Consider the following 20,461-nt stretch of genomic DNA (forward strand, 5'->3'; position numbering starts at 1 on the left):
AAGTCAGACATTTTAGGAGAAAGTTTTGCAATGAGGTGTTGAAAGAATTTCTTAGAATATACGTTAGGGGCGTAAATATTACATAAAGTATAGGTTATCTTACCTAGTTTCAGTGATAGCAGGACATATCGCCCCCTAGGGTCTGTAGTAATTTCAGAGACCTCATGTGGTATTGTCTTTCGGATTAGAATCACCACTCCTCTGGCTTTTGACGAGTAGGGACTAGATCCTAAAACTTGCCACCCCAATGTATTGAGTTTTAACACCTCCGCTGGCACCAAATGTGTCTCCTGCATAAACACAATATCCATACCTTGTTTTTTGAGATAGATGAGAATCTTCCGTCGTTTAGCTGGCGAATTTATCCCCCCGACGTTCCAAGACCCCACAGTTAACGTAGACATATTGGATCGTGTTGAGAATATCTCAAAAAGACCTTCTGGCTAGACGAGGGAAGAGGGAAAGAAACAATAGGAGAAAAGGGGAAGGAGAGAGACAAAAACAAGGGAAACAACGGCATACACAGATAGAAACACATTTGCATGCAATGTAGCATTACTATGAATTCACTAAATTCAATTATATTAACAGTAAGTAGATAAAATGAAATATATTATGACGTAATCCCGAACACGTGAATTCTGGCTTCCGTCTAAAGAACAACTTTTCAGGGTAAAACCCCACGAAGAAACTATGAACCGACCGGTGAAACAACGGTGAGAGAAAATAGAACCCAGGTCTCCCCTCCCACCACCCACCATAACTAAAATGAACAAATACACATTATACCAGCTATATATCCCTTGCATAAATTCTGTCCTTTATGCTTAATTGGGCAGGTAGTCTCTTGTCAGAAGTAGCCAACAGTTTCGGGGGGACTTGTGAGAAGCCTCCTATAAGAATATGTCTAGATCGACGATTGGGATCCAGTTATAGTCCAGAGCCATTCGTTTTCCCTTTTTTTTTTTTTTTTTTTTTTTATATTATTATTATTAACGCTGTTTGATATTTTTGTTTTTTTTTTCCCTCAACTCCAAATTATGATGAAAACATAACAATTTGTCTTCTGCAGGGTATAGAGCTTTATGTTCTGTGAACTCACGGATCCGTTCTCAGCATTGGTGGGTCGCTGATGTCCTGCGTTAGTGCTTTTGGCAATCCTCTTATGTATACTTGTGCATCATGTGGGTTAAGGAAGTCTTTGTGAGAAACACCGTCATAGATGCGCAAACGGGCCGGGTATAGCAAGCCGAATTTGTGGCCCTCAGCAACGAGTTGGGAGCAAATGGGAGAGAATGCTTTGCGAGCCCTTGTCAGCTCCACGGAATAGTCCTGAAATATAAACAGTTTCTGGCCTTCCCACTTAAGATCTTTTACTTTACGCGATGCGGACCAAATCACTTGCTTATGGAGGAAATTCAGGCAGCGAAACAGTGTGACCCTAGGTCTCGGTTTTGTTGGTGAGGGAACCGGGCCCACTCTATGCACCCTTTCAATAACCATATCCCTGCAGTCTTGTGTGATCCCTAGGAGTTCAGGTAGGGTGTTTTTGACAAAATGCGCAAGTGCAGTATTTTTCACTGATTCAGGTATACCTACAATACGTAAATTGTTCCTTCTGGACCTGTTTTCTATGTCGTCTAACTTCTGCCATGCTTGGTAGTTGTCAGTGGTGAGACTTTTCACATTCTGTTTCAGCTCATCTATATCATGTGTGACCACCCCTAGGACATTTTCCGTTTGTGTGACCCTTTTTGTTAGTGCTCCCAGCTGCTGGGTAATATCTGACACAGCCTGTTGTAAGAGAGGACCCATCGTGGAATTGATAGCTTCCACGATATCGCGGTATGTTACCGGCGCGTCAGGTGCCCTGCATACCTTACTGCTGGTGTCCGGGTCTATTTCTGATGCCGCCCGCTTAGATGCTGGAGATGCAGGGTCCGGCTCAGCGTCTGCCGCCATATTGGGATGGGAGCGGCGTTTGTCCTGTCGGGCAGCGGGGGTTCCCGGCGGCGCTATGGACATCGAGGCTCGGTCCATTTCTGCTGCGGTGAGTGCACGTCAGCTGGGTAAACGGGTGTCGCGGTATGGAGGCTATAAATAGCCTATACAAGGTTCGGTAAGGTGGTTATACGGGGAGCTCCGGTATCTGCGTCCTCACACCATGAGACCGGAACCGGAAGCCCCCCAGCTTATACATTTTTATGCCATACCTTGCCCTCTTATTGGGAAGGTACTGGCGGAATTTAACCCTTCCTTTAAAATGTATAAGTGACTCGTCTACACAAATGAATTTTTGGGGGATGTACATCTCAGCAAATTTGGCGCTGAAATGATCAATGACCGGCCTGACTTTGAATAGCCGGTCAAAGGTGGGATCATCTCTGGGTGGGCACTGTGCATTATCGTTGTAATGCAAAAATTTAAGGATTGTCTCAAAACGAGTCCGGGTCATGGCCATACGATGAAGTGGGGTGCTGTACAGAACATCTGTACTCCAATATTGCCTAATTTCTGGCTTTTTAACTATGCCCATATGTAACGCCAGACCCCAAAACGTCATCATCTCTACTGCATCTACAGGGGTCCACCTACCAAATGATGACGTGGGGTTTTGGGCAATAAACTGCTGGGCATATTACTTTGGTCCACCATTAAATTTATAAAATCATCAGAGAAAAAGACTTTGAAAAAGTCAATTTCTTTGAGGCCTGTACTATCAAATTGGATTCCTGGGTTGGCCAAAAACTCAGGAACCTGGGGCTCAAAATTGTCTGGTGGTGGGGTCCATACGAGATCAATCATTGGGGGGGGGTCTCAGCTGCTCTACGGGGGCGTCTTTGAGGGGGTCCCTCATCACTAGAGGAGGAAGAGGAGCTTAAGACAAATGCCAATTCATCGCTTACTTCACTGGCTGTGTCAGAGGCAAGAAGGGCATATGCCTCCTCCGCTGAAAACAGTCTTTGCGATGATTGGGACATTTTTATTATTTTTAAGTGTAGTGTATAGTGTAGGGGGGGTACAAACTTTATTTCAACACGGGGGGTATGTAGTGTGTATGTAGTGCTTTAACACGTGTAAGTTTAAAAGAAAAAAAAAAAGCTCCTGTGCCAAAAATTGAGCACAGATGTTGGTCAGTAACGTCCGTCACTGATCAGCGCTCAGCGGGCACAGGACACCCACAAAAGCACCGTGGGTGTAAAAACAATAAAAAAAAAAAAAAACCCACAGCACTCTCCAAAAAAAAACAATTAAAAAAAACTGCAGAAAAAAAAATTATATCAACCCTGTGCCAAAAATGCTGTTCAGTGATGTACGTCACTGATCAGCGCTCAGCGGCCACAGGACACCCACAAAAGCACCGTGGGTGTAAAAACAATAAAAAAAAAAAAAAAACCACAGCACTCTCCAAAAAAAAAAAATTTAAAAAAACTGCTGATGACTCAAAGGCAACAGAAATTTGATAAAAAAAAAAAAATTAGATCAACCCTGTGCCAAAAATGCTGATCAGTGATGTACGTCACTGATCAGCGCTCAGCAGCCACAGGACACCCACAAAAGCACCGTGGGTGTAAAAACAATTTAACCCCACAGCACTCTCCAAAAAAAAACAACTGCTAATCAGTGATGCAACACTGTGATGCAGCAATGTGAGGGGCAGCAGGCACACAACTGTGGGTGCAACCTGACAGGGTATATATAAACCCTGCACCCCAAAAAAGGTGCTGATCACTTAGTTTATAGTGATCAGCACAAAAGGGGGGCAGCAGGGGGGAGCAGATACAAAATTATAGCACACAATTTAAATGTCTGACACAATGACGCTGCTGCAGCAGCAGCAGCAGCAACACAAGGAAGTTACAAGGAAGTCACACCAGGAGCTGGCAGCACGGATGCCACCAACGCTGATCAGGTCAGTATAGGGCACAGATGGGCACGGAGACCGCTCTGCACGCTGTTCCTGACCGGAATGGCGGCTGCAGGGCTGTCTCCGTTATTTCATCTGAGGTGAAATGGCTGTGATTGGTCCGTTGGACCGACGGACCAATCACAGCCTTTTGGGGGCAGGTGGGGTGACACCAGTGTCACCCTTACACCCGGAGGTGATTGGTGCTGTACTTTACAGCACCAATCACCACCGATCCCTGTGTCACCGGCGAACGTTATTCGCCGGTACACAGAAAACGCTGTAATTGGCTGTTCACATTGAACAGCCAATCACAGCGATCGCCGAACAATGGGCAATGGGCAATGAGGGAAGATGTCTGCTGTCAGGGACAGCAGACATCGTCCCTCTGTCACCGCGTCTCTAGACGCGGTGGCACTTTAAAGTCATGACGTACATTTATGCCATGTGTCGGGAAGTACATCCCGGCCATGACGTAAATGTACGTCAAATGTCGGGAAGGGGTTAAAATCTTATTTATTGTGGCACCAGGTGAAAAGTTTGAAAATCACTGACATACATGGCACAATATGGCACACCTTGGAGTTTTATTAATCTATTACTTTATACAATTTCTACTGCTGCAAAAATATTTTAGATTCAATGTACTTGCTACATATGGAAAAACAGCTAAGTCGTGTTTTACATGTTGTGACAAATTGAGAAAATAACCAAGATGTATGTGGACACATCTGTATATACCAAGTGCTATAGTGTAGCAGCCGCTAGTGCTCATTCTAGCACTCGCCATCTTTGAAAACCCATGCAGTTCCTCTTCCCTGCCTGAGGTGTCGCTGTCTGCTGTAGTGTTTATAGCACAGTGTGATCTGTATATCAACACTGATATGCAAACCAGACCTGTGCTAGAAACACCACAGCAGACAGCGACACCCCAGGCAGGAGACAGGAACTGCGTGGGTTTTCAAAGATGGCAAGTGCTAGAATGAACACGAGCAGCCGCTGCATTTTTACAATACAAGTTCTATTGTGCTCCATAAACAGATGCACAATCTTCAAATGTCATAGCAAATTATTAAGCTCCGTCTCATTTTGCGTCCTAATCGCATTGCATTTTGACTAAGATGCATTTTCGGCAAAAGAAGACACACAATGTTAATCAGAGTTGCACGGGACCTAGTGGCTCACTCATGCCAGTTATCTCGCTCTGCTTGGCATATTGTATGAGGACACATCTCTTAGTGGCCTGTTAATACGTTATCATCCTACAAACTGTATCTGTGTCTTAAGCTATTCTCTCTCTGAACTGTGTTATTCCCAGGTGTCATCCTCCCAGGAGAAACACAGACTTTCCCTTTTCACTTCAAGTCTCCGACTGCTGGGATATTTGGGGAAAGCTGGGAGTTCTGTACTCACCCTGTGTTACTGGCTGGTGCCCTGATACAGGTGTCATTGTGGGGAATTTCTCTCTATGAAGATAAGACTGCTCCATTCAGGGAGGCTCTACAGGTCTGTAGCAGATATTATGTGTATTAGTATGTTGGTGACTATTTTATCTGTGAGATTTTAGATGCAATATATTGGTGTTTATATATACAGTATACACATTTTTCTGTGTGATTCCATGACCACTATAAAGCTTAAGCATAATTACATTTGTGCTTTTTACCTGCAATACAAAAGATTATTATACAAGTGGCTTAGGAAGAATGAGCTTTTAGCACAGTGGTCGTTTACAGTTCTGAGTACTTCCAAGTAGAAGATGTTTTGTTGTGCTGCAAATGTTTGCAGACCCATTTAAAAAGAGTGTGGTATGGCTGTCCAACAGTCGGGATTCCGATGACTGACATTGGAATCCTGACCACCAGTACTCTGGGGGGGGGGTTATGCATTTGAACAGTCAGGATTCTGATCTTTTATATATCTATATATATGTCAAGTGTCCGTGTGTCACCGAAACACTGCCATCTGCTGGCAGCTAGTGAAACTACATCTCTTTCACACATACAGAAACACAGAGGCAATCACAAGGTAGCAGACTCGATTTTGAAGCTTATGATTCGAGCAGGCTTAGCTAGACATCTCTCTCTCTCACAATAGCTACCTTACTAGCTTTCGGAGCATTTGCTTAGAGCGGGCTTAGTAGTTTTTGTATATTGACCGTCTCAATCCTGACTGTCGGGCCGTCATCTGACGCCCTATTGAAATGATAAGGGGGTATGTCCTAGGTTAACTCTAAATCACATGGAGAAATTTAAGCTACCTAGTACATGTGTGTTACACGCAAAACCATGACATTTTTTTCCTGCATTCCTGGTTTGTATGGGAGCATTTGCCCCCTTTAGCTAGATTTGCTCCTAACACTAAATGGGACTTGTTTTAAGGAATATTTTATTGTTGGTAGGAGTAGGGCTGCTTGGATTACACATGGGTGTGTGAGGCAAATACTAGGTACATATTTATATATTAGTTGTGGATAATGCTACTGTTGTAGAGGCACATATTGCTGATAGTAGAATTGTGTAATGTTGTTAAGGATTGAATGTTTTCATGTTTTATTTGTGTCTGTAGATCTTAGGATCAGTTGACCTGTTTGCAAGGTCATACTTACAGTACCCACAGGTGTACAAGGAAAATACTTGGGGTGCCATTCATAGTGGGGTTTGTGACCCACCCTTGTTCTTCTTACCATGTTTTCTCCTATGTCTGACTAAATCCCTCTGTATTGGATCTCCACAACCCTTAAACTTGGTTCCCTTTCACAATATTCCCTGGTGGCTTAATGGCCCAGTCCAACATTGTATGTGTTTGCTGGTGTCCTTATGTTACCCTTTGTGTGCTTGTTTTATTCTGTTAGAGGGAGCTGGAATCCCGGGAGGCAATTTATATTGCCCAGAAGATGGTGCAGGAGATTCTGGATGGAGTGCGTAGCACAGAGCGTCCTCAGTCACCCGTTGTACACCTAACAGAAGAAGAGTCATTTCATCTAAAGAACCCAAAGGTGTTTGATATATGGTGTGGTCTATGATACTGCATTATACTTAAAATTATTGCTTTAATCCTAACCTCTCACACAGCTGTTGATTCAGTAGAAATGTATTGAACTTGACTTGAATTTCCTGAAATGAACACGAGCAGTAAAAGAACATGCCTGTGGTGTACCCCCCCACTCCAACAACTGTGTTAGGGGATAGAGTGAAGGAAAAAATCCACAATGACGGGTGTGTGACATGTTGTGACTACCACCAACCTGGCCCAGCTTGGCCAGCCCAATCACCCATTCAAGAATTTGTTTTTGAAAGGGAGCAAAAAAAACAACATTGTTTTTACTTTTGTAACAGTTGCACTTCCTTTCTGTTATGCTTAATGCTAAAAACATTTCAAAAGTATTTCAACATGATTATGTAATATGCCCAGACTACAGTATAGTCACAGGGGAGAGCGAGAAGAGGAACAGAATGGAAAGTAGAGGTATAGAGAGACAGGGGATAAGCTAAAATATCAGCAATCATATTCCTCATCATGTACATGAGCCCGATCATTACCTTGCAGAAAAGCAATGGTAAATGACAGAAAGAGACAATGGTACTTGTGTATTATCACGGCGCCCGTTACCTAGTTAGCGTAGCGTCCCTGTCAGAATAGGCATAGTGTTCCCGCGGCCAGCGTAGTGTAGTTTTCCTGCCCGTATGCGGCTAGCCGGAGCTTACGTAGTTAGCGTAGTCAGTCAGGCGTCCCTGTTAGTATCAGCGCCGTGTTCCCGCCCATTCACGGCCAGCCGGAGCTTACATACTGTAGTTAGCGTAGTCAGTAAGCGTTACGCAGTTAGCATAGTCAGTCTGCGCTTATTACATTGTGTGGGAACCATTGACCGTTTTAACCTGCCTGACATGACAGGTGTGAATGTGTTCCTGAAACACCCCCACTATCCATGCCAGCCCGAAGCGTGGCGAGTGGACGCGTTACACGTCCTCCCGACCTATTCATACCTCCACTATCTACATCGGCGTGGAGTTGACTTTATAAAGTGTGCATCTCAGACAGATGGAGCGCCTCTCCGCCGGCGCCCACATGATCCCCTCTCTGCCAGGGGATCATGCGGGTGCCAGTGCTGTATGAGAGGCGCTTGTCAGGCTTGCCGGGGACACAATGCTGACTACGCAGGGCTGCCGCTGAGTCACTACACTAGGCAGCCCTTGGGCTACGCTGACAACGTAGCTTAGCCTATGCTGAAAACGTAGCGTAGCCTGCTGCCAAGATAATACACAAGTACCAAGACAATAAAGTTGTTGTTGACCAAAACGCAAGAAAACATAAAACACAGAAAGAAAGACCAGCACAGCAGTATTTGTTCTCTGTTCTGAAAACAATAATGTGTTATTTAAAACAAGAAAAAACATAGCTGAAAATGTGTTATAACTAATTATTATACATTTGCCATTTATGAACACTGTGGCTCGGACAGTTATGAAATAGAGGAGCTGTAGTTGAAGGTTTGTTGTATTGACTCAACAGCCCTTGGGGGTGATTCTAGTTGGTTTGCAAAAGCAAACTCCTTTAATGGACAAAATGTGTGCTGCATGTGGGGCTGATGTAACAGAGAGAGTTACATTTGGGTGGGGTGCGTTCCAACGGAAATCTAAATGGCAGTGTAAGAATAAAGCATCCAGTATTTACCCTGCAAAGAAACAAAATAATTCCCCCAAATCTAATTCTCTCTGCACATGTTACATCTGCCCCACCTGCAGTGCACATTTTGTCCATTAAAGAAGGAGTTTGCTTTTGCAAACCAACCAGAATCAACCCCCTTGTCTGTTAAACTCATACAAGATACGTAAACCCGATGTTCTCACACAAGGCTGGCCTGAACAACTCATACATACGTAAACCCGATGTTCTCACACAAGGCTGGCCTGAACAACTCATACATACGTAAACCCGATGTTCTCACACAAGGCTGGCCTGAACATTATGCCAGGTACGCAGCCAAATATAGAGCTACGCAGTGAATAGCTCTATAAACATTCTGCTCCCAGGACCCAGTTGGGAATCTTGCTCTAGGGACACTGGTGGCAGTCCCACTTCCAGGACACCAGAGGTAATTCCGCCTCCAGGACACCGGCAGCAATCCCGCTTCCAGGACACTGCCAGAAACCCCGCTTCCAGGACACTGCCAGAAACCCCGCTTCCAGGACACTGCCAGAAACCCCGCTTCCAGGACACTGCCAGAAACCCTGCTTCCAGGACACTGCCAGAAACCCCGCTTCCAGGACACTGCCAGAAACCCCGCTTCCAGGACACTGCCAGAAACCCCGCTTCCAGGACACTGCCAGAAACCCTGCTTCCAGGACACTGCCAGAAACCCTGCTTCCAGGACACTGCCAGAAACCTTGCTTCCAAGACACTGCCAGAAACCCTGCTTCCAGGACACTGCCAGCAACCCTGCTTCCAGGACACTGCCAGCAACCCTGCTTCCAGGACACTGCCAGCAACCCTGCTTCCAGGACACTGCCAGCAACCCTGCTTCCAGGACACTGCCAGCAACCCTGCTTCCAGGACACTGCCAGCAACCCTGCTTCCAGGACACTGCCAGAAACCTTGCTTCCAAGACACTGCCAGAAACCCTGCTTCCAGGACACTGCCAGCAACCCTGCTTCCAGGACACTGCCAGCAACCCTGCTTCCAGGACACTGCCAGCAACCCTGCTTCCAGGACACTGCCAGCAACCCTGCTTCCAGGACACTGCCAGCAACCCTGCTTCCAGGACACTGCCAGCAACCCTGCTTCCAAGACACTGCCAGAAACCCTGCTTCCAGGACACTGCCAGAAACCCTGCTTCCAGGACACTGCCAGCAACCCTGCTTCCAGGACACTGCCAGCAACCCTGCTTCCAGGACACTGCCAGCAGAGTGGACACTGGGCACTCCCCCCCCCCCCCCCCAACCAGAGCTGAAGCATTCTATAGGACGACTTACTGCAACTCGGCATCCAGTAGCTAACGGATTCATTCAGGTGGTTCACCTGCAGTTAGAGGACAACAGGGATCTGCTGATGGTTGCTGCTGCTGAAATATTAATCCCACAGTAGTATGAAATGGCCCCAGGTGCCTTCCAATAAACACTGTGCAGTGTTCATGATGTACAGTACAAGCTGGAAGTTGGTGACACTCACGAGTCTTTATGCATTGTGAATTATAAGGCGCTGGACGCCACTTTTGTAATCAACACAGTGGCGTCCTGTGCCTGATCATTTGCAATGCATGAAGACCCATGAGTATAACAATCTAGTTCAGCCGGCACTCTGGTAGATGACTCAAAAAAAATTGGCCCCGGTGCCCAAACAAACTGCATATTTCTCTGAGGAAGAACAGTACTCCAGAGGCAATAATAATAATAATAATAATAATAAAGAAACAGGCTCTGTATTAGAAAACAAGCTTTTGGGCTTTGACCGCCTTCGTCAGGTCACAGTCCTTTTTATTACAGCCTGTTGAGTTGTCAATGCTATTGTGGGACCACGTCTTTTCCTTGTGAGACCACACTTTCTACCCTTTTTAGCACACTGTTCCTTTGTAAACTATGGAACTTATAAAAATAAAGTTTTTTGCCTATTAAGGAGTGCAAAAAATCTAGATATTCTTAAAACAAATTTAAGCTCGGGCGAGCCTGGCACGCAGTTTACCCTGATTACCAGGCTGTGGGTTTTTGGGGACTGAGGTTGGTGGATCTGGGAAGGACTCACATATTTTTGTACAGCCATTCCATCTCTGAATCATCTGTGTTTGCCATGAGATCACAGCTATATTTATTCTCACCACCAGAGGGCAACCTTCTCTTTCAGATTTATGTTATACTTTGTTTAGAGGTTTCTAGTCTTGTCTGCCTGCATTTTGTAATGGCAGTTTCCTGTGTTTTTCTGCTTATAATAGAATGAGACAGGCTGGGTGACCCCTGCTGCATACATCGTCTGTCAGACGTTTAATTATGGAAGCCATTTAAAAGAATTGTTTCTTTGTTACATCCAAACATCCAGACTTCTAGCCCCCACAGCTTATTCTTCCATACTTTTAGAAGAAAAATATCAAAATAAAACAATTTACTAGCATCACTAATAATAATCAATATGAGTTATTAAAGCTTCTTGAGACTGGTTGTCCAGAAGGCGATGACTTTCGAAGGGGTCATCTATAGAAAGTACTGAGCACCATACATTTTGCATGTAGAGGTTTATTTATTCAGCACTCTGAGCCACCTGTGAATTTCTCTATCAAGTTATGTCCTGGCATCATGATTAATGACCGTGCATCAAGCAATGGGTTACTGGAAACAAACATAAATGTTTTATATCCAATGGCTCATGTGAGCAGCATCTTGCTTTAAAGGGCAGAGTGTCCTTAACATGGTAGTTATCCTATTTATTTGCCCCCTGCCATCTGTTTCCGCTCTGGAGGCCTTGCTCCTGCCCTCTCCCGTTATTTTGTTGTGAGGTAACCTAAACAGTGAGATGCATTCAAACTATAACTTCGCCCCTTATACGGTGCAAACTCTAGGGCTGAAGCAGAGATGGGCTCAAGTTATCGGATCATGCATGTTGGAAGATTTTTCATATGTGACTGTCTGATCATTGCTGATACGTTGTGGTCATACATCAATTCTAATTTAAGGATTGACCACCATTTACAGATGCAGAGTTAAGTCTAATATTCATATTTGTAAGTGCTTCTTTTTATTTAACTGTTTATTGTGTTCCTGTGTATGTGTGACAATTGCACATCTAGACTAACCTGTTTTAAGGAAACTAAAATACACTTTGTGATTTTTTTATCCAGATGGGCAGGATTATTTAGTTCTTATTAACAGGCATATGAATCTATAGGATTTTTTCTTAATATTCACTTTATATTGTCCTGATTTGTTTTACCGCAGTTACATTATAAGCATCAATCTGTACAGCTGCTGCATCAGCTATGGAAGGAATGCATACCTGGAGAGGTTCAGGACAACATTCCTGTATCTGAGGAGGCAAAGGATCATGTATTTCTGGAAACCAATGCACTAGAAGAAGAGGAGAAACCAGAAGATGCATGGAACCTATCAGTGGTGGATCTGAAACAGGTGCTGTAGTAACATTTGCAAGAATCAATCTGTGAATACAGTAGTGTATAGAGTGCAGAGAGCACTTGTACAACACAACAGCCTAAGTTGTCAATCCAATGAGCCATGATGATCCCGCAGTGCAAGTCATCGCGACAGTGGCCGCACTTTGCGGTGGCAGAAAAGTTGTCGCTGCACATAGGGTACTGAGCAATTTTGTGCAATTTGGGCTTTATCCAGTCTGTGAAGCGTGCGAGATTGGGCGCCATTGCTGGCGCTGAAACGCGGCAGCAGTGGGACATCGCACCCTTCGCAGCTAATTGGATTGACTTCTTTATGTGTGGATATGGTGTTGACATATGGGACGCACAGGGGTGTTTCTGTTTCTGTGGATCTTCAATAGCTTGAGTCCACCAACGCATCAACTTTTGGACTTTGTTTCTGGTAACTCGCTAACAAGTTTAAAAATAATTATATTAATAGCTTTAGAATATGGAAAATATAGTGAAAGGCACAAATACTGACTTTTAGGGCTAGATTTGGTGTACAAACTGCATTTCAGGAAAGTCTGATAATGGGTATCAATAGGTTTGATTTAATTGCATCTATGCATACATTACATTGCTTCGCATTTATGAAGAGGGCTATATTCTTTTGAGACTGTTCCAGCGGGATACTGTCATTGGGTCACCACCAAGTAGGTCGACAAGCATTAGGTCGACACCACTAGGTTGACATGCAGATATGTTGACATGACTTAGGTTCAACATGCAGGCATTCCCAACCACGGTCCTCAAGGCACACCAACAGTCCAGGTTTTAGTGATATCCAGGCTTCAGCACAGATGGTTTAATCAGAATCCATCAGATACTAATTAATGCACCTGTGCTCAAGCCTGGATATTTATAAAACCTGCACTGTTGGTGTCCCTTGAGGACCGTGGTTGGGAATGCCTGCACAAGGACATAAGGATTAAAATGTATTTATTTTTTTAAAATGTAGACTTTTTCACTGTAGACCTTACCCATGTCGACCTAATGACCCTGTCGACTTTACCCCTGTCGACCTAGACACATGTTGACCTAATGACTGTCTAACAACTTGCTGGTGACCAACTGATCCACACCAGTTCCAGCAAGGAAAGACTCCTTTATCACAGTGGCAGCAAGCTACCACTTCCTGGGATTTGCTGGTATCTGTTGTCTTGCTAAGTACTGAGCTAGAGATTCCAAAATTTTGACCAAGAGGATCTAGCGCCACGGAAGCAGGAACTGATAAGACTTTTCTGCCACAATCTGACCAGATAAACAAAACTCAAATTGTACTAAAAATATATCTGACCTCATCTGGAACTTGTAGGTGCTATTTTAGTTCTGTTTTTTTTTTTCTAAGGATCATTTAAAGCAGTTTCATTAGCATTTTATTCTTCCTATTAACATAAGTTTATGTAGGTAACATAGTAATTAAGGCTGAAAAAAGACGTTGGTACTTGTGGAGTATCACGGCTCCCATCGTATGGCATACGATGGCATGCGATGTTTTACCGATTTTTGAGCATTTTTGCTCAAAAATCGTATGGCATCGTATGCCATATGTAGTGGCATACGATGCGATACGATGTTTTACCGATTTTTGAGCATTTTAGCTCAAAAATCGTATGCGATCGCATCGGATGCCATACGGCTGCGCTCGCCATAGATGCCATAGCTGCACTCGCCACGCTTCGGGCTCGGTGGCTCGCTGCGCTCGCCACACTATTCTATTCTCAACTCCACGCCGACGTGGATAGTGGGGGTATGAAAAGGTCGTAGGACGCGTACCGCCGCCCCTCGCGGGCTCGCTGCGCTCGCCACGCTTCGGGTTGACGTTGATAGTGGGGGTGGTGCACTATGAAAAATGGCATTTGGGGGCATTTCACAAGTTTAATACACATTTCAATGCATTCTGATGCATTTCAATGCAAAATCGGGTGCTATCGCATCGCATGCGATGCGATTTTTAGCATACGATCTGCATACGATGCAGGTCGTGGGAGCCGTGATACTCCACAAGTACCGAGACATTAGTCCATCGAGTACAACCTATCAAAGGTAAGATCTATTGTTTCTGCTTTGATCTATCCTTACCCACAGGCCTCAAATGCTATCCATGATGATGAAGCAAGAGAGTCTTTCCTAACTGAACTAAATAGAAATATCAATGAATTGAGTGAACCAATTCAGGAAGCTTCTGTGAACTTGCTACATCAAGCTTGGTGAGTGTCACACTTGCATCAATATTTCTGTTCCCAAGTAACACATGTGAATACAGCATGTGTATTTGGGCTGGAAAGAAAAATTTATGAGATAAGTTTTATGGAGGTAAAATGGTGGCATCATCTTTTTTATAATTCCAGCAATTTGCTTAACCAATTTTTGCATAGTTGTCTGATTTAATTGATTGATTGTAATTTTTTAACATTTTAAACACACACACACACACCTCCAGAGTTCCTTGGCCACCACTTCTGTTTCCTGCCTCTGGTAAAGTGGACACATGGTTTCTTATGCCCAGGGTGAGGGTTTCACTTTTGGAACCTGGACATCTCCTGAATTTCCTAATCTGGGTACTAGATTTCAAAGAAAGAGGGTGACGGTGTAGTCCAGTAGTAAGCTGTAAGCTTCCGGGGAGTATGAATTGTACATTGCCTTCAATCCATGTTAAAGCGCATTGCGCAGAGCTTGGGGTCATGGATTTTATTCTGAACAAGGCTCTGTGGAGTTTGCATGTTATCTCAATGTTTGTCTGGGATTCCCCAGGTACTTTCCTCCTACAAGCCAAAACTACCCTGTAAGGTTACTTTACTTTTGTGTGTGTATTTTTGGCAGTCTGTAAAGTTTGCCACACACTAGGTGACTTTCCAGAGCGGAGAAGTTGCCCGCGATCACCTTTTGAGCCTCCCGGGAGCATGTGATCCAAGCCAAGCCTACCTGGCTTGGCTGGGATCCAACAGATCTCTCCTGCTAGCGGTGCAACTCGTAGGCTCCAATGAGATTTGAATGGTACTGCGCATCACATCGGACCTGCTGTCAAATACATGCAATTAAGATGCTTTTTATGTGATTAATCGCCGCAAATGCATAAAAATGACCAAACTATATATATATTGGTCTATTTTTGGCACCTTTAGCATCACAGACTAATGTTATATGATGAAATCACTTCATAATAGGGTAGTAATATACAAATACACAATAAAATGTTAGTTCCAGAATAACAATCTTACTCACTGCTATCTGGTTTCATGCCACAGAAAAAGCAATCAAACTAATTTTCCCAGAACACTATGATGGAACAGCAAAAGAGACAAACATCCTATATAGTAATAGTAATGCAGATATCTCAATTACATGTATTGGCAGACATACTGTATAGCCACCTGCTACGGCATGGCATCTCTGCTCTAGTGGTCCTGCGTTCTGAGCATCGTTTAGAATACTCAGCAAATCTCCCCGTGTGTAGGCCCCTGAAGCCCTAGACCAGTGGTAGCCAACCCTAGCCCTCGAGAGCTACCAACAGGTCACATTTTCCAGACAACCTAGCTGCTGCACAGCTGCACTCATTAATCACTGACACATTTTAACCCCTTCCCGACATTTGACGTATATATACGTCATGGCCGGGATGTACTTCCCGACACATGACGTATATATACGTCATGACTTCAAAGTGCCACTGCGTCTAGAGACGCAGTGACAGAGGGACGATGCATGCCCAGGGGGGGCGGCGATGCCGCCCCCCCGTCGGCGATCGCTATGATTGGCTGTTCAATGTGAACAGCCATTCGCAGCGTTTTCCTGTGTTACCGGCGAATCAGACGCTCGGTAACACAGGTGTCAATCACCGCCGGGTGTGAGGGGGCATGAGGGGGTCATCGGTGACGACGACACCTCACCCCACCTGCCCCCAAGGCTGTGATTGGTCCGTCGGACCGACGGACCAATCACAGCCATGGCGCGCCATTTAAACTAACGGTGACTGCGCTGCAGACGCCATTCCGGTCTGGAATTGCGTGCAGAGCGGTCACCGGCCACTCTGTCCTGCTATACATACCTGAACCTTGCCTGATACTTACCTGATCACCGCTGATCACCGCTGGTAGCGTGCTGCCAGCAGCTGGATGCTTCCTGGATCTTGTGACTTCCTGTGTGCTGGTTCTGCAGTGTCATAGAGTCACAGATAGTGATAGATAGTCAGAGATAGTCAGAGATAGTGACAGAGAGTGATAGAGAGTGCTATATTTTGTGTCTGCTGCACCCCCTTTTGTGCTGATCACTATATCTGAGCTGATCAGCAACTTTTTGGGGGTGCAGAGGTTTTTTTTTTATATATATACCTGTCAGTTGCACCAAAGGTTGTGCTGCCTGTGCAACTGACTGCTGCCCCCCCTGCTGCCCCCCCCTTTTGTGCTGATCAGTTTAAATTAATTAAGATCAGCAACTTTTTGGGGGTCCAGTTTTTTTTTTTTTATATATATACCTGTCAGTTGCACCAAAGGTTGTGCTGCGTGTGCAACTGACTGCTGCCCCCCCCCCCCTTTTGTGCTGATCAGTTTAAATTAATTAATCAGCAACTTTTTGGGGGTCCAGGGTTTTTTTTTATATATATACCCTGTCAGGTTGCACCCACAGTTGTGTGCCTGCTGCCCCTCACTGCTAATCAGTGTTGCATCACTGCATCACAGATCTGCAGTTTTTTTTTTTTTTTTGGAGAGTGCAGTGGGGTTTTGTTTTTACACCCACGTTGCTTTTGTGGGTGTCCTGTGGCCGCTGAGCGCTGATCAGTGACGTACAATCACTGAACAGCATTTTTGGCACAGGGTTGATATCATTTTTTTTCTGCAGTTTTTTTAAATTGTTTTTTTTTTGGAGAGTGCAGTGGGGTTTTGTTTTTACACCCATGTTGCTTTTGTGGGTGTCCTGTGGCCGCTGAGCGCTGATCAATGACGTACAATCACTGAACAGCATTTTTGGCACAGGGTTGATATCATTTTTTTTCTGCAGTTTTTTTAAATTGTTTTTTTTTTGTTTTTACACCCACGTTGCTTTTGTGGGTGTCCTGTTGCCTTTGAGCGCTGTTCAGTGACGGACGTTACTGACCAACATCTGTGCTCAATTTTTGGCGCAGGACCTTTTTTTTTTTTTTTTTAACCCCTTCAATTTTTTTTTTTTTTATTGGGATCAAATTCCTGTATAAAGTATTTTTTTTTCTGCACTACATACACACTACACACTACATACCCCCCGTGTTGAAATAAAGTTTGTACCCCCCCTACACTATACACGTGTTGAAACATTACACTTACAGAAACACAAAAATAAAAATGTCATCCCAAATGTCATCCCAAATGTCATCCCAGTCATCCAGAAGAATGTATTCAGCGGAGGAGGCATATGCCATGCTTGCCTCTGACTCTGACACAGCCAGTGATGCAAGCGGGGAATTTGAAGGATTCGTCTTAAGCTCCTCTTCCTCCTCTGGTGATGAGGGACCCCCTCAAAGACGCCCCCGTAGGGCAGCTGAGACCCCCCCCCCAAATGATTGATCCCGTATGGACCCCACCACCAGACAATTTTGAGCCCCAGGTTCCTGAGTTTTTGGCCATCCCAGGAATCCAATTTGATTCAACAGGTCTCAGAGAAATTGACTTTTTCAAATTATTTTTCTCTGATGATTTTATAAATTTAATGGTGGACCAAAGTAATTTATATGCCCAGCAGTTTATTGCTCAAAACCCCACGTCATCATTTGCTAGGTGGACCCCTGTAGCTGCAGTAGAGATGATGACGTTTTGGGGTCTGGTGTTACATATGGGCATAGTAAAAAAGCCAGAAATTAGGCAATATTGGAGTACAGATGTTCTGTACAGCACCCCACTTTACCGTATGGCCATGACTCGGACTCGTTTTGAGATAATCCTTAAATTTTTACATTACACCGATAATGCACAGTGCCCACCCAGAGATGATCCCACCTTTGACCGGCTATTCAAAGTCAGGCCGGTCATTGATCATTTCAGTGCCAAATTTGCAGAGATGTACATCCCTGAAAAATTTATTTGTATCGACGAGTCCCTTATACATTTTAAAGGAAGGGTTAAATTCCGCCAGTACCTTCCCAGTAAGAGGGCAAGGTATGGCATAAAAATGTATAAGCTGTGTGAAAGCACCTCAGGGTACACCCACAGGTTTAGGGTATATGAAGGGAAGGATTCAACAATTGAACCGGCAGAATGCCCCCCCTCCCTCGTAGGTGTTAGTGGAAAAATTGTCTGGGATTTAGTGCACCCCTTCCTGGATAAAGGTTATCACCTCTATGTGGATAACTTTTACACTAGCATCCCCCTGTTTAAGGCCCTTGGTTCAAGAGGTACAGCAGCTTGCGGTACTGTGCGCAAGAACCAAAGAGGCCTCCCAAAAACGCACATTGCCCAAGTACTGAGAAGGGGTGAAAGCAGGGGAATATGCACCGAAAATATGTTGTTGGTCAAATATAAGGACAAGAGGGATGTCCTTATACTGACAACAATTCATGGAGACAGTACCACCTCCGTCCCTGTACGAGTTACCAGTACCCACACCTCAAAACCTAATTGTATCCTAGATTACAATAGGTACATGGGCGGAGTGGATCTTTCAGATCAGGTACTGAAGCCGTACAGTGCCCTGCGGAAAACAAAAATCTGGTACAAGAAGCTGGCCGTGTATATCATCCAGATGGCACTGTATAACGCTTACGTGCTATTCCGTTCTACTAGCCAGAGGGGGACATTTATGCACTTTCAAGAGGAAGTCTTAAAGGGCCTAATATTTGGGAACCAGCAGGCAGAGGGCCCCAGTACTTCTAGTACTGGCCCCCGTATTGTACCAGGGCAGCATTTTCCAAACGAAATCCCCTCCACTGCAAGAAAGGGCAGGACACAAAAAAGGTGCAAAGTTTGCTATAAAAAGGGAATAAGAAAGGATACTATTTTCCACTGTGAAACTTGCCCCGACAAACCCGGCCTATGTATAAAGGAGTGTTTTAAAATATACCACACATCTATGGATTATTAGGTTCATCATTTCACTGTGCTTCGGGGGTCTTGCTAATGCCACATAGCACCCACCATTCATTCCACCAGAATCTGAGCTGCAAAATCCAAAAATCACTCCTTCCCTTCTGAGTCCTGCCATGCACCCAACTGGTATTTTTTGGTCACATATGAGGCATTGCCATACTCAGGAGAAATTGGGCATAGATTTTCGGGTGCTTTTTCTCCTTCATACCTTATGAAAATGAAAAATTTTGAGCCAGAACTGCATTTTTGTGTAAAAAAATGTAATTTTTCATTTTCACTGCCCAGTTGTATCAAAATTGGTGAAACCCCTGGGGGTTTGAAATGTACACTATACCCCTAGATGAATTCCCTGAGGGGTGTAGTTTGCAAAATGGGGTCACTTGTGGGGGGGTTCCACTGTATTGGTGCTTTGGGGGTCTTGCTAATGCGACATAGCACCCACCAACATTCCACCAGAATCTGTGCTGCAAAATCCAAATATCACTCCTTCCCTTCTGAGTCCTGCCATTTTTTGGTCACACATGAGGCATTGCCGTACTCGGGAGAAATTGGGGCACAGATTTTGGGGTGCTTTGTCTCCTTCATTCCTTGTGAAAATGAAAAATTTTGAGCCAGAACTGCATTTTTGTGTAAAAAAATTTAATTTTTCATTTTCACTGCCCAGTTGTACCACAATTGGTGAAACCCCTGGGGGTTTAAAATGTACACTATAGCCCTAGATGAATTCCCTGAGGGGTGTAGTTTGCAAAATGGGGTCACTTGTGGGGGGGTTCCACTGTATTGGTGCTTCGGGGGTCTTGCTAATGCGACATAGCACCCACCAACATTCCACCAGAATCTGAGCTGCAAAATCCAAATATCACTCCTTCCCTTCTGAGTCCTGCCATGCACCCAAATGGTATTTTTTGGTCACATGTGAGGCATTGCCGTACTCGGAAGAAATTGGGGCACAGATTTTGGGGTGCTTTGTCTCCTTCATTCCTTGGGAAAATGAAAAATTTTGAGCCAGAACTGCATTTTTGTGTAAAAAATGTAATTTTTCATTTTCACTGCCCAGTTGTACCACAATTGGTGAAACCCCTGGGGGTTTGAAATGTACACTATACCCCTAGATGAATTCCCTGAGGGGTGTAGTTTGCAAAATGGGGTCACTTGTGGGGGGGTTCCACTGTATTGGTGCTTCGGGGGTCTTGCTAATGCGACATAGCACCCACCAACATTCCACCAGAATCTGAGCTGCAAAATCCAAAAATCACTCCTCCCCTTCTGAGTCCTGCCATGCACCCAAATGGTATTTTTTGGTCACATGTGATGCATTGCCGTACTCGGGAGAAATTGGGGCACAGATTTTGGGGTGCTTTGTCT

The 20,461-nt window shown here is 44.6% G+C and overlaps 1 protein-coding gene across 1 annotated transcript in view; it reads left to right on the top strand.

The window, feature by feature from the left end:
- MYCBPAP (MYCBP associated protein) overlaps positions 1-20,461 on the top strand; it is a 65,563-nt gene that overhangs the window by 26,196 nt on the left and 18,906 nt on the right. The window contains 4 exon segments of the mRNA XM_083148093.1: positions 5,226-5,413; positions 6,762-6,905; positions 11,830-12,018; positions 14,130-14,251. Coding sequence (XP_083004219.1) covers positions 5,226-5,413; positions 6,762-6,905; positions 11,830-12,018; positions 14,130-14,251 — 643 coding nt within the window.

This window comes from Crinia signifera, chromosome 6, assembly GCF_055691185.1.
Source record: "Crinia signifera chromosome 6, ASM5569118v1, whole genome shotgun sequence".
NCBI lineage: Eukaryota > Metazoa > Chordata > Amphibia > Anura > Myobatrachidae > Crinia > Crinia signifera.